At 39.9% G+C, this 15,164-nt stretch overlaps 1 protein-coding gene across 1 annotated transcript; it reads right to left on the minus strand.

Annotated features, from left to right (window-relative positions):
- Positions 1 to 271: 271 nt before the first annotated feature.
- Positions 272 to 1,195, minus strand: LOC311591045 (vomeronasal type-1 receptor 4-like; the record flags this gene model as incomplete). The annotated part of the gene is made up of 1 exon (XM_084770414.1): positions 272 to 1,195. One exon carries the CDS (start codon positions 1,193 to 1,195, stop codon positions 272 to 274), a length of 924 nt encoding a protein of 307 aa, XP_084626540.1.
- Between the last annotated feature and the right edge of the window lie 13,969 nt (positions 1,196 to 15,164).

Consider the following 15,164-nt stretch of genomic DNA (forward strand, 5'->3'; position numbering starts at 1 on the left):
CATCCTCACAGAAGGTCGCCTTAATCATTATAGTCCATATAGCAACAAATCTTAAATACTTCTGTCACGAGCAGTGATCGTTTCAACACTCATATCATATAGAATGAATTGCCTGTGTCACTGGCTAAAGTACAAACTATATTGGAAAGAAACATAGTAGAGATGCTACAATTACTGCGTAGGTTCATGTTGAATGTGTGTGCACAGAACAGTACATAGGAGAAGAAATGGAAAAGGAAAACAGACAGCACAGTTTTTTACAGATCTCTGCCTACACAAACGCAGTGTGTCTAGTAAGAACAGGTACAGCAAGTTTGAAAACAGAGATATGTTGTCTGAGAAGCACAAAGGGGCAGAAGGCTGGGAAACATGCAGTCATGGCCACATTGGCATACACCAGCCACCTAATTGTTACATCGAGGACAGACACGTAAAATGTAAAGACAATGGAAGCTACATAGAACAACACAAAGCTGCTCACTATGGTGAGGATGATATGGGTGGCTCTGGTCTCAGCGGATGCCCTAGGAGACTGGGATCTGTGGATGTGTTGCACCCTCTGCTTGTGTTTGAGCAGCCTAAGCACCATGGAGCCACTGGCAAACACCATCAGCCCCAAAAACATGGCATCGCTGGACGTCAAGAGAACTACAATGAAAGTGTTGATTAGTCTCCCAGGATTCACAACAGCACAGTGTCCAAAATCTTTTCTTCCAGTAACATTTACTCCACTCCATATGTCAGTTGTATACACAGGAATGAAGACATATATCAAAAGCTGTAGGGACCAGCAGAGGCCCAGGGAAGGACCAATGATCCTGGGAGCTCTGACCTTGAGTTGTTTCCACTTGGAATTATTGGGGCTGATGGTGATGGCCTGGATGACACCAAGCAGGGACGTGGAGCCAAGGGATACTCCTCTGGCTACTCTGTGAAAATATAAGGTAAGTTTACACAAAATATAATCTAGATGGTATGTCTGATGAAAAGCTTCCATTGTGTGAGGCATCCCTTTGCACAGAAGAACAAGGAAGTTAGCCCAGGTCAGGTGTTTTACAATCAGGTCTGTGGGCTTTGCCCTGATCCCAGCAAAGTCAGCGATGACAAAACAGCAAAGCAAGGCTGAGTTCCCCAGCATTCCCAGTGCCGTCTGCAACAGGAAGAAGATCCCTACAGCCAGGTCTCTGGAGGGCATTCTGTCACAATCCTGGGTCACCTCACATCACGTCCTGGCAACAACTGTCAAGTAAGTTGGACTCTCTCTGTCATAGCATGTGAATCACTGTGCCGACTAGAATCCATCCTGTTAGGTTCAGCAGTTCACATATTAACATGTGACTTTCTTATAAGACGTGTTCTGGGTTTCAATGATTTACTATTGTTTGAATTACACATAATTAACCTGGACATTGGAGTTAAACTTTATATTGCCAGGACTTATTTTTTAAGTGCTTTGTAATTAATTTCTGGTTTAACAACCACAAGTACACCACTGAAGCGGTCTAATTATCAAACTACATCCAGACAAGGGTCTTGCACGTGGACACACTACACAAGTTTCCAAGTTCCCAGTAACTTGTAATGGCAGAGACTCACCAGAAAGGAGACTGTCTGGCTACAGAGAAAATAGTGAAAGAGAAAAACCACATGATCATCTCTTTAGATGCAGAAAAAGCATTTGACAAAATCCAACACCCATTTATGTTTAAAGTTCTGGAGAGATCGGGAATACAAGGCACTTTTCTAAACACCATAAAGTCTATATACAGCAAACCAATAGCCAACATTAAATTAAATGGAGAGATACTCAAGGAAATCCCTCTAAAATCGGGGACCAGACAAGGCTGCCCACTTTCCCCATATCTCATTAATATAGTTCTTGAAGTTCTAGCCAGAGCAATAAGACTTCAAACGGAGATCAAGGGGATCCAAATGGGAAAGGAAGAAGTAAAATTATCCCTATTTGCAGATGATATGATAGTGTATATAAGTGACCCTTAAAATTCCACCAGAGAACTCCTACAGCTGATAAACACCTTCAGGAAACTGGCAGGATACAAAATAAACTCAAAAAAGTCAGTAGCTTTCCTATATACAAATGACAAACAGGCAGAGGAAGAAATTAGAAAAAGTACTCCCTTCACGATAGCCACAAGCAATATAAAATATCTAGGAATAACCCTAACCAAGCAAGTGAAGGACTTATTTGAAAAAAACTTTAAACCTCTAAAGAAAGAGATTGAAAATGACATCAGAAGATGGCGGGATCTACCTTGTTCGTGGATTGGAAGAATCAACATAGTAAAAATGGCCATCTTACCAAAAGCAATTTACAGATTCAATGCAATTCCTATCAGAATACCTACTAAATATTTTGAAGATATTGAAAGAACAATTCTCAACTTCATATGGAGAAACAAAAAGCCCCGAATAGCAAAAACAATCCTATACAATAAAAGATCCTCTGGAGGAATCTCCATACCTGATCTCAAGTTGTACTATAGAGCAATAGTAATTAAAACAGCATGGTACTGGCACAGCAATAGGCTAGTGGATCAATGGAATCGAACTGAAGACCCAGAGATGAATCCACACACATTTGCTCACTTGATTTTCGACAAAGAAGCCAAATCCATTCAATGGAAATACGACAGCATCTTCAACAAATGGTGCTGGTCTAACTGGATGTCTACATGTAGAAAAATGAAATTAGACCCCTATTTGTCACCATGCACAAAACTCAAGTCCAAGTGGATTAAAGACCTCAACCTCAAACCACAGACATTAACCCAGTTAGAGGAAAAAGTGGGGAAGAGTCTGGAACTCATAGGCACAGGAGACAACTTCCTGAACAGAACACCAACAGCCCAGGCCTTAACATCAACAATTAATAAATGGGACCTCATGAGGCTGAGAAGCTTCTGCAAGGCAGGTGACACTGTCAAGAGAACAAAGTGACAGCCTACAGACTGGGAAAAGATCTTCACCAACTCTTCATCTGACAAAGGTCTAATATCCAAAATATATAAAGAACTCAAGAAATTAAACACCACCAAACCAAATAACCCAATCGAGAAATGGGGCACAGAGCTAAACAGAGAATTCTCAACAGAGGAATATCAAATGGCTGAGAAACACTTAAAGAAATGCTCGACCTCCTTAGTCATCAGAGAAATGCAAATCAAAACGACACTGAGATTCTATCTTACACCCATCAGAATGGCTAAGATCAATAACTCAACTGACACCTCATGCTGGCGAGGGTGTGGAGAAAGAGGAACACTCCTGCATTGCTGGTGGGAATGCAAACTAGTACAACCACTTTGGAAAGCTATCTGGTGCTTTCTCAGAAAAATGGGAATAGGGCTTCCTCAAGACCCAGCTATTCCACTCCTTGGAATATACCTAGAGGATGCACTACCACACAACAGGGACATATGCTCAACCATGTTCATAGCAGCCTTATTCATAATAGCCAGAACTTGGAAACAACCTACGTGTCCCTCTATAGAAGAATGGATAAAGAAACTGTGGTACATTTACACTATGAAATACTACTCAGCTATTAAAAACAAAGAATTTCCAAAATTTGTGGACAAATGGATTGAACTAGAAATTGTCATAATGAGTGAGTTCACACAGAAGCAAAAAGAGCTAACTGGTATATACTCACTTATATCGAGACACTAGTCCAAGGTGTACGTCCCCGTGAAAAACTGTACCTACCAGGATAGTGGGTAAGAGGGGAGGACATCCTATTGAAACTTTAGGTGTGAGAAGCCTGGGAGAAAGAGGAAATAGAAGGATCCAGCGGGTCCTGGAAAACTACAGGCGAGTCTGGGCCCTGGGGTCCTCCGCAAACTGTGGCAACAGCCAAGGAAAAAATAGGCAGTAAACTTTGAACCCCTACCTGGACTAGCCGATGGACATTCTTCACTGTTGAGTGGAGAAGGAGATCTAACTTTCACACAAACTCTGGTGCCCCATATTTGAACATGTCCCTTGGATGGAGATGCCTGGCGGCACTCAGAGGAAAGATAATAGGTCACCAAGGAGAGACTTGATACCGTATGAGCATATTCAGGGGGAGGAGGTCCCCCTCAGACACAGACTTAGGGGAGGGGAGGGGAGTAGGGGGGAAGTGGGAGGAAGGGAGGAATGGGAGGATATATGGGATGGGCTAACAACTGAGATGTAATATGAATAAATTAATAAAAAATGTATAAAATTAAAAAAAAAGAGAAAATAGTGGCCCCTAAAATGCTACTGACAATGGATACCATCAAGAAAAGGGAAGCCATCTTCCTTTAAAATGTGACCTCTGATACGTCAACCAAGCTTCAGTGGATGGTGACAAACCCAAGATCATATGGGCCTCAAAAACTGCGCTGTGTAGGTTTAGAAATTAAAAAGACCCAGAGTTTATCAGGAAAAGAAGGATGGTGAATCTAGAGGAATGGGGAAAGTATGAACATGATCACAATACATTACACAGAGATCTCAAAGGTGAAACAAGAGAATAAATAATAGAGAATAGTAGAATTTTAGAATAAAAAGGATAAAAAAAAGTGACCATCAGATATTAGGAAAATAATATGTGAGTTCTCCTTTATCATCACACTCACATGTAATTGCAGTTACATATATTTGTTTGTACATACATGTGCTTATTCTTGCTTTTAAGTGTTTCCAAAGTAACTTCCAAATCTTTTAATTTGGTGACTATCATTTACAATATAACCCTATCATATTAATTCTCTCTATAAAAAGATAAATGGCAAATTACTTGTGAATGTATTTAAAGTAGGATGCAATTAATGCATTTATTCCACAGGAGGCTTGCTTGTGAGATTCTTTACCTTATTTTAACGAAATGAAAACATAACAGACATTAAATTGGAATAATGAATAATAGTAGCAACCCTTCTGTTCTGTGGAACATAAAATCTAACAAATATAACTATACATTTGACAGATATAAATACACTGTCAGCCAAGGACGCCATGGGTACAGCACACATAGCAGCACATGAGTTCATAGCACAAAGCACGAATGACATGTCTGTTTGATTAAAAAGCAATATCTCAGCTAAGCATGGTGAGACATGTCTTTAGTTTCAGCACTTGGCAGGCAGACCCAGAGGAACTACCAATTTTGAGGAGATCCTGGTCTACATAGCAAACTAGAGACACTCAGGGTTATATATGTTGACCCTGCCTCAAAAACAAAACAAAAAATAATGTTTAGGAATATGTGTATCTGTGTCTGGTTGTGGGCTGGAAACAGCAGCATGTGGGTTCTGATGCTTGGGCAGTGTGAGGTTGAAATCACTCATCTAGTCAAATGCCATTAGCGTTGAAATTTGTATATTGCAACATTGGGTTATTTATTGTTCATCTTTGCATAACCCTGATTATGAAGCCCTCAAAGAAGGATACTAACCTGTCACTATGCCATTCTACATAGCTGTTTTCAATAAAGTAACAAAATAACTCTTATCCGCTTTAAGGTGCTATGGATAATTTAAGTTGTAAATGTGCAGAGGTCACCAAATATCACTGACATTGCTCTTGTAACTCACTAAATTCTGCAAGAGATTTTATCAACCGAGTCAACAGAGTCATAGCTTCCCAAGGAAAAAATGGTCACAGACTGTAATAGCCACCAGATCCCTATGGACTGGGAAAAAACACACTGACACTGCCTTTGCAAACAGCACCAAAGTGGAGGAACCCTGGATAGCATCTCTCACCTGCAGCTTCTGTCAAACCATGTACAATTCAAGCCTTAAGGTGATCTTTCCCACTCTCAGCATTCAACCTGTGTAGGTGGCTTTATCAGAAAGAGTAGGATCATTTCGGAGATCTGTACTCACCCATCTTCCAGAGACCGCCATGGATGCTGCACACTGGGTACCTAAAGGAAAGTAACTCACATGTGCAAGTAGAGATGCAGCTGTGATGTTGGCTGATGGATGAGGACTCAGTGGCCAAGGGGACCTACCACACTCATAGATATGTAGTTGATGGCAACCCTAAAGATAAAGCCTGAATCTTCTCAGAGTTTATGCCTTGAGGGAATGACAGGATCATGTCACAGGATGTAACAATGAAAATAATGCCAAGGGATGTGACATCACCTGTGAAAAACATTTGCTCCCATTAATTAACAATAAAAAACTTTTAAGGAAGTAGTGGGCATCACCTGAGGGGCAGGTTTCGAACTGCGAAATAACTCTTCTCTCTTGTGCTGTCAGAAGGTGAGAGTCCAATTAGGAGAGCCAGACACAGATTGCATTCTAGGGACTGAGGGCAAAGGGTGCATTTGGAAGTTCACTATACTGCGGGGATGAACCATTATGAAAATATCTCTTACATTGTAAGAGACTGTGGAAGTTTTGCTGCACCTCACAGCCAGAGTTAATAGACCCTGAGTTCATTTAAGATTTAAGACTGCTGCCCTACTGTGCACTTGGCCTGTCACAAGAAGTCAATATGACTTCTACAAGAGCAATGTAACATACAGGCTTACTTGCCTTGGATTTCTCAAGTAATTACCTTTAACAACCTATGCTAATTGCATGACTTTCATTCTAAAATGCGTAGTTTTCTGTGACCCTGACAAAAGTGTAATGCAGCTGTGTATGCATGTTGGGTAATCAATGCTGAAAGAGCAAGTACTTTGGAAGCAACCTTAGGAGACACATTTCCACTATAAATGTTGGCAGTGACATGGATATAGGTTGATAAATTTGTGTGCAGTGATGTTTGCTGCACTGTTTGTTATCTGGGGCAGTTGGCACAGTTGGAGTCAGTGTCTTAAACCTTGTAAAATTCTTTTAGTGGTTTCTGTAAAGTATTCCTCATTCATTCCTGCATGGGATGCTGTCATGCTGTTGAATAGATGCAGAGAAAAGTCTTTTGTGGAGCACACCCAGAGCCACAGGCAGGGACAGACATATGCAGAAGATCATTGTTCAGGTAGACACAGATTCATGTTCATCGAACAGATAGAGAGTGACAGAAGACAGACACAGAGAAGAGAAAATTCAAATCTGGACTTGATCTTGGTTAAATACCCAGGAAAATTCATTACTAATTTCTTTTCCTTACTGTGACCCTGACACATTTTGGGTATTTTTCGTTACTATTAATACATTCAAACCAATGTACTCTTCTTTTTTTTTTTATAGGATGTCTTATTAACATTTCACTCACAATTGTTCCATAGATACTTTATAAAATTCTTTTATTACTGGATGTGGTAGCAAATCCCTTAATCTCAGCAATCAGGATGCAGAAGCAAGTGGATTTTGAAGTATGTGCCTTGTATTCCTGATCTCTCCAAAACTTTAAAAGTGAATGGGTGTTGGATTTTACCAAATGTTTTTTCTGTATCTAAGGAGTTTTTTTCTTTCAGTTTGTTTATATGGTGGTTTACAATAATGGATTTATGTATATTAAACCATCCCTGCATGCCTGGAAGGATGCCTACCTGGTCATGATGAATGATATCTTTGATGTGTTCTTGTATTTGGTCTGTGAGTATTTTATTGAGTATTTTTGCATCAATGTTCTTAAGAGAAATTGGTCTGAAATTCTTTCTTTGTCGAGTCTTTTTGACATTTAGGTATTAAGATGACTATGGCCTCTTAGAATGAGTGTTGTAATGTTCCATCCATTTCTATCTTTTGAGTAGTTTGAAGAGTATCAGTGTTAGCTCTTCTTTGAAGGTCTGGTAGAATTCTGCCCTGAACCATCTGGCAATGGACTATTTTTGGCTGGGAGACTATTAATGACTGCTTCTATTTCTGTAGGGGAAATAGGACTCTTTAGTTTGTTTATCTGATCTTGATTCAATTTTGTCAAGTGGATTCAATCAAGAAAATTGTCCATTCCTCTTCGATTTTCAAATTTTGTGGCATATATGCCTTTGAAGTAGGATCTTATGATTCTTTGCATTTCCTCAGTATCTGTTGTTATGTCTCCCTTTTCATTTCTGCTTTTGTTGATTTGGATAGTGTCTCTCTGCCTTTTAGTTGTTTGGCTAACAGTTTGTCTATCTTGTTGATTTTCTCAAAGAACCAGCTCCTGGTTTTGTTGATTCTTTGAATTGTTCTCTTCATTTCTAATTTATTGATTTCAGCCCCGAGTTTGATTGTTTCCAGATGTATACTCCTCTTGGGTGTTTCTGCTTCTTTTTTCCCCTATGACTTCCAGATGTTGCTTATATGATATGTTTCCAATTTCTTTATAAAGTCACTTAATGCTATAAATTTTCCTCTTAGCACTGCTTTCAATGTATCCTACAAATTCGGGTATGTTGTTTCTTTATTTTCATTGAATTTCAGGAATTCCCTTCTTTCTTTCTTTTTTCTTTCTTTCTTTCTTTCTTTCTTTCTTTCTTTCTTTCTTTCTTTCTTCTTTGACCCAGGTGTCATTAAGTAGAGAGCTGTTTATTTTCCATGTGTGTGTAGGCTTTTTGTTCTTTTTGTTGTTGTTGAAGTCCAGCACTCCACCAAGTCCTATCACCACACCTTCCTCCACTCACCCCTCCTTCCCTTCTCTTCAGAAAAGGCTCAGCATCCCATAGATATCACTCATCTCTTGGCCTATCAAGTTGCAGTAAAATCAGGTGTATCTTCTCCTGTTGTTGCTAGATAACGCAGCCCAGTTATAGGAAAGGGATCCAGAGGAATGCAATGCAGTAAAAGACTGCCCCTGTCCCTATTTAAGGCACCCCATGTGATAACCAGATGCACAATTCTTACACATGTGCAGAAAGCCTGCATCTTTTCTATGCAGGCTATATGGTTGGCAGCTCAGTCTCTAAGAACCCCCATGGAGCCAGGGGAGTTGACTCTGTAGGTTTCGTTGTGGTGTCATTGACCACTCTTGTTTCTAATTCCATCCTCCTCCTTTTCTATAACATTCCCCAAGTTCCATTTAATGTTTGTCAATGTCCATCTGTTTCTGGGCGAAGGCCCTCTGATCACAGTTATACTAGGATATAGTCTTCAAATATAGCACGATATCATTAGTATTGTCATGTGTGGGCCCCCTCTAATGGCATGGGTCTCAAGCTGGGTCAGTAACTGTTTGCCTGTTCCCTCAAATTCTGCTCCATGTTTTTTACCACTGCACATCTTGTAGGCATGTCATATTGTGGGTCCACAGTTTCTAGGTTGGATTGTTGTCTCAATCCTTCCAAAGTTAGAGTATGTTTAAAAACAGTAATCACACCACTGAGGTGATTGTGTCTCTGCCACACTAGCCATGTTCAAGTCCTTGCGGCATACATTCTGTCTGTAGACAATTTTCAGAATTAATGTGCCACTTTCCCTTTGCTTTTGTGAATTGATCTTGACTGTGGAAATAATGCTACTCTCCATATCCTACAGTTATAAACATCAAAAAAGAGGTCAAACTCTGAGGATACCAGTTACTCACAAATTATCACTGCTATTTGCCACTTGTACACTTACCTCACAACAATTATATTTTTCATTTTACACTAACTATTAACAGTGTTTTTAAAAGTGAATGTTTATGAGTGAGAATATTGGATTTCAGTGTATATGACCAACGTGACCATGCTGAACCTTTGTGTGTAGAACCTTATGGTTATGAAGAAAAACTACAGTTCTGGCACAGTCATCTCAAAGATCTAAGCACAGGAGTAGCCTCACATTGTGGTTGATATTTGTCACTGTTTCTTTTCTTTAACATTGTATCTTCACCACACTGAATGTAGGTGAATGCCCAAGCACTCAACTCTCAAGCATGTGGTACAGATACTGCTTAGGTACTGTCATACAAGGAGCCTCAAAAGCCACCGCAGATCTTAGAATCGAGCACCTTGTCAATAAGTGTAATTTCTATCATCCTTAGAGATGTGGCAGGATAGTTCCACTGGCGTCAATTACCTAGAATTGTGCCTGTCCACTCCACAAGGAGGGAACTCCAGGTAGGTAGTATTTAATTTAATTTTATTTAAAAAATTATTTATTTATTAAGTATACAGTGTTTTGCCCGGCACCTGCAGGCCGGAATAGGGAACCAGGTCTCATTATAGATGGTTATGAACTACCATGTGGTTGCTGGGACTTGAACTCAGAACCTTTGGAAGAACAGGTAGTGTTCCTACCTTCTGAGCCACCTCTCTAGCCCGGTAGTACTTTAGAAAGCTTCCAAGAATGTTGTTTTTCCATTTCTCCCCTTTATAGAACATACAGTGTAGGCTCTAAAACATGTTGCATTTCTAACGTGTGTGATCATCACATAAAAATGGAGAACCAAAAGTAAAGGACAATTTTGTGATACTCTTATGATGAACACTGTAATGAACTCACAAGTCAGTTACTATCGTTGTTCACACCTATTGGATGCTCTCTGTTGTGGTCTTTGTGTAAAACTGATGCAATGGGTTTCTTATGCCCACACCAGCTGCCATTCCTTCAGCAACCCTAAACCAAATTTATTTCTTTTTTGCTTGTGATTTGTACATTTTCAACTAAGGAACGAAGACACATAACTATACATCTGAAGGGAATTTTGCAAGTGAAATGACTTGGAACTCAGCAAATGAAGCATAAAAAAAATACTGTATGACTTTCAAGGGACTGTAGATATGTAGATTTCTGTCATGTGTCTGAATTGATTAATTGATCATTGCCTGTTACTGGGAACATATGGATGATATTAACTCACAAGACTATTACTGAATTGTAAACTCCACTTTTCATCCAGGATACAAAGAAATGTAACCTGGTTGTTGTTGTTTTTTTTTTTAGGTCTGGGGTTATTGGCATGTATGTTTATATGAAGTTATGACCGGGCTCCCACAGGGTTTTTAGTGAGAGGCACAATTATTTCCTTTATTGCTTCATAGAGTTGCCAAAATTTGGCATTGTAAACTAGTTTTCCTATACTTCTTGTTCATTTTAATTTTCTTCCAGTTTTTAGTTACGGTTTTTATTTTTTATTTTTTATTTTTTTGGTTTTCTTTATTCCTTTTTCTTTTTTTTCGTCCTTTATTAATTTATTCTTGTTACATCTCAATGGTTATCCCATCCCTTTTATCCTCCCATTCTTCCCTCCCTTTCAATTTCCCCTATTCCCCTTCCCTATGACTGTTCCTGAGGGGGATTACCTCCCCCTCTATATGATCATAGGGTATCAAGTCTCTTCTTGGTAACCTGCTGTCCTTCCTCTGATTGCCACCAGGTCTCCCCGTCCAGGGGACATGATTAAAGGTGAAGCACCAGAGTATGTGAGAAAGTAATATCCCACTCTGCACTCTACTGTGGAGAGTGTTCTGTCCACTGGCTAGATCTGGGTAGGGGCTTAAGGTTTACCGCCTGTATTGTCCTTGGCTGGTGCTTTAGTTTGAGCGGGACCCCTGTGCCCAAATCTGCCTATCATAATGTTCTACTTGTAGGCTTCTAGGACCCTCTGGTTCCTTCTACTTTGCCCTTCTCCCATGATTCTCTCATCTAGAGTCCCACTAGAATGTCCTCTCCTCTGTCGCAGTTTCCTGGTAAGTGAAGGCTTTCGTGGGACATGCCCGTTGGGCTAATATGCAGATATAAGTGAGTATATACCATTTGAGTCCTTCTGCTTCTGGGTTAACTCACTCATTATGATCATTTCTAGCTCAATCCATTTATCCGCAAATTTCGGGAATACCTTGTTTTTAATAGCTGAATAGTATTCCATAGTGTATATGTACCACAGTTTCTTTATCCATTCTTCTGTTGAGGGACACTTAGGCTGTTTCCATGTTCTGGCTATTATGAATAAGGCTGCTATGAACATGGTTGAGCAAATTTTCTTGCTGTGTGCTGGAGCATCTTCTGGGTATATTCCAAGGAGTGGAATAGCTGGGTCTTGAGGAAGCCCTATTCCCATTTTTCTGAGATAGCACCAGATAGATTTCCAAAGTGGTTGTACTAGTTTGCATTCCCACCAACAATGAAGGAGTGTTCCTCTCTCCCCACATCCTCGCCAGCTGTGGTGTCGCTTGAATTTTTGATCTTAGCCATCCTGATGGGTGTAAGATGGAATCTCAGTGTCGTTTTGATTTGCATTTCCCTGATGATTAAGGAGGTTGAGCATTTCTTTAAGTGTTTCTCAGCCATTTGATATTCCTCTGTTGAGAATTCTCTGTTTAGTTCCATGCCCCATTTCTCGATTGGGTTATTTGGTTTGGTGGTATTTAATTTCTTGAGTTCTTTATATATTTTGGATATTAGACCTTTGTCAGATGTGGGGTTGGTGAAGATCTTTTCCCATTCTGTAGGCTGTCACTTTGTTCTCTTTACCGTGTCATCTGCCTTGCAGAAGCTTCTCAGCCTCATGAGGTCCCATTTATTAATTGTTGACATTAATGCCTGGGCTGTTGGTGTTCTGTTCAGGAAGTTGTCTCCTGTGCCAATATGTTCCAGGCTCTTTCCCATTTTTTCTTCTAAGTGATTTAGTGTCTCTGGTTTTATGTTGAGGTCTTTAATGCACTTGGATTTGAGTTTTGTACAAGGTGACAAATACGGGTCTAGTTGCATTTTTTTTACACATAGACATCCAGTTAGACCAGCACCATTTGTTGAAGATGCTATCCCTTTTCCATCGAATGGATTTGGCTTCTTTGTCAAAAATCAAATGACCATATGTGTGTTGATTCATATCTGGGTCTTCGATTCGATTTCATTGATCAACCGGCCTGTTGCTGTGCCAGTACCATGCTGTTTTAATTACTATTGCTTTATAGTACAGTTTGAGATCAGGTATGGAGACTCCTCCAGAGCACCTTTTATTGTACAAGATTGTTTCAGCTATTCTGGGTTTTTTGTTTTTCCATATGAAGTTCAGAATTCAACTTTCAATGTCTTTAAAAAATTGTGTAGGTATTTTGATAGGGATTGCATTGAATCTGTAGATTGCTTTTGGTAGGATGGCCATTTTTATTATGTTAATTCTCCCGATCCATGAGCAAGGTAGATCCTTCCATCTTCTCATGTCATCTTCAATCTCTTTCTTTAGGGTTTTGAAATTTTATTCAAACAGGTCCTTCACTTTCTTAGTAAGAGTAACTCCTAAGTACTTTATATTGCTTGTGGCTAATCACTTATATCTGCATATTAGCCCAACGGGCATGTCCCACGAAAGCCTTCACTTACCAGGAAACTGCGACAGAGGAGAGGACATTCTAGTGGGACTCTAGATGAGAGAATCATGGGAGAAAGGCAAAGTAGAAGGACCCAGAGGGTCCTAGAAGCCTACAAGTAGAATATTATGATAGGCAGATTTGGGCACAAGGGTCCCACTCAAACTTAGGCACCAGCCAAGGACAATACAGGCAGTAAACCTTAAGCCCCTACCCAGATCTAGCTAGTGGACAGAACACTCTCCACAGTAGAGTGGAGATTGGGATATTACTTTCTCACATACTCTGGTGCCTCACCTTTGACCATGTCCCCTGGACGGGGAGACATGGTGGCAATCAGAGGAAGGACAGCAGGTTACCAAGAAGAGACTTGATACCGTATGATCATATAGAGGGGGAGGTAATCCCCCTCAGGAACAGTCATAGGGGAGGGGAATAAGGGGAAATTGGGAGGGAGGGAAGAATGGGAGGATACAAGGGATGGGATAACAATTGAGATGTAACAAGAATAAATTAATAAAGGAGGAAAAAAATAAAAAAAATTGTTAATTAATCAAATGATTAGTTCTGAGACAGAACATGTAGCTTAATTGGAAGACTGCTATCCTTGCATACATAAAGCTCTGGATTTCATCTCTCTCACCTCAAACTCAACATGTGGTGACACATTATTGTAGTTCTGTAGCACTGAAGATGGGATCAAGTCCTCCAAATCATCTTCTGCTACATAGAAAGGCACAGGTTGCCCTGGGGTACATAAGACTGTCACCCAAAAGCATTAAAAAAGGAAGTGAAGGAAGAAAGAAGAAATAGAAGAATTGATTTTTGAGATTATATTTTCTAATTTTGAAAACTGCCTTAAGTATAGTTTCCATCATTATCTCTATTTTGGAAGTTGCTCTCATTTGTCATATTGACCTGTGACTCTTTCCTTCTATTCTGTAAGATCTTCTACTTTACGTTCCTACTGAAGTATTTTTTGCTATGATCCAAAGTGTCATGGTTGTTATCCAACTCTATTCACCTCATCCCTCATAGATAATAGCTGACTGGAGCCTTATGTCTGCCAGAGTCTTTCAGAAACAAACAAACAAAAAAGGTGTAAGTCCATATGTCCTTGATATCTCTGTCCTGGTAGCTTATCCTCATTAGCGTTTGCAACAGCCTTGTGCAACGAAGGCAATGTGAGGGTTTTTACTTTCTTTTTAATTTGAAGTGTTAAAAATCAATGCCAGATTCTTTTGTACACTAGGAATGAACTCTAGTGCTAAGCCAGAGTGTAAGTTTGGATTTAAAAAAATTACTTTACTCTCTATGTGCTATGCGTTATTTGGAGATCCTGGAACTTCATGTGGTACAGATTAGTAGTGTGATCTTGGGCCATATAGGTTGTATATTTGAAAGTGACATTATGACCCTGGCCACTGCCTTTCCCTACCCTTTGGTTCCTTAAAGGCGTGAGTTGAACAAGGTTTCAATTTCCTTTCACCTTAGGCCCACAAGTCAATGGAGTCAAATTTCTGTGTGTTGCAAATGTTAATACATGTACTACAACTCTGCAAATGGGCAACAATTTTACTTCTGAGAGTACAGATGTTCATCACAGTTTTTTTTATTCGATTAACAAGGTTTTGGCTTCTTCTAATAATTTTAATTCTCTTCCTTATAAGTTTACAGAACTACTGAGTTGAAAAGACCGATTTAGAGATTTATATCGACACCTTGTCACAGGCAACAGGCAAAAGTGCTGCCCACAAGGTCATAAGAGTCTAAGAGCTGTTGGTGCCCCTCTCCAGCTGCAGCACTCAGGAAAACAGGCCATTCACCTCACCTGAGCAGCACAGTATAGCTGACCTGGTAGTTAAGGAACCCTCAGCGTGGGTGATAATTCATAAAAGATAGAAACATGGAGCACACTACACAGCGTTTAGGCAGTCCAACAGGTTAGAGACTGGCCTTTCCAAGTGTCTCCATTTTTCTAAACCTCTTCCATTGAGCGCTG

The sequence above is a fragment of the Acomys minous genome (assembly GCF_964271855.1).
Source record: "Acomys minous genome assembly, chromosome: 20".
Taxonomy (NCBI): Eukaryota; Metazoa; Chordata; class Mammalia; order Rodentia; family Muridae; genus Acomys; species Acomys minous.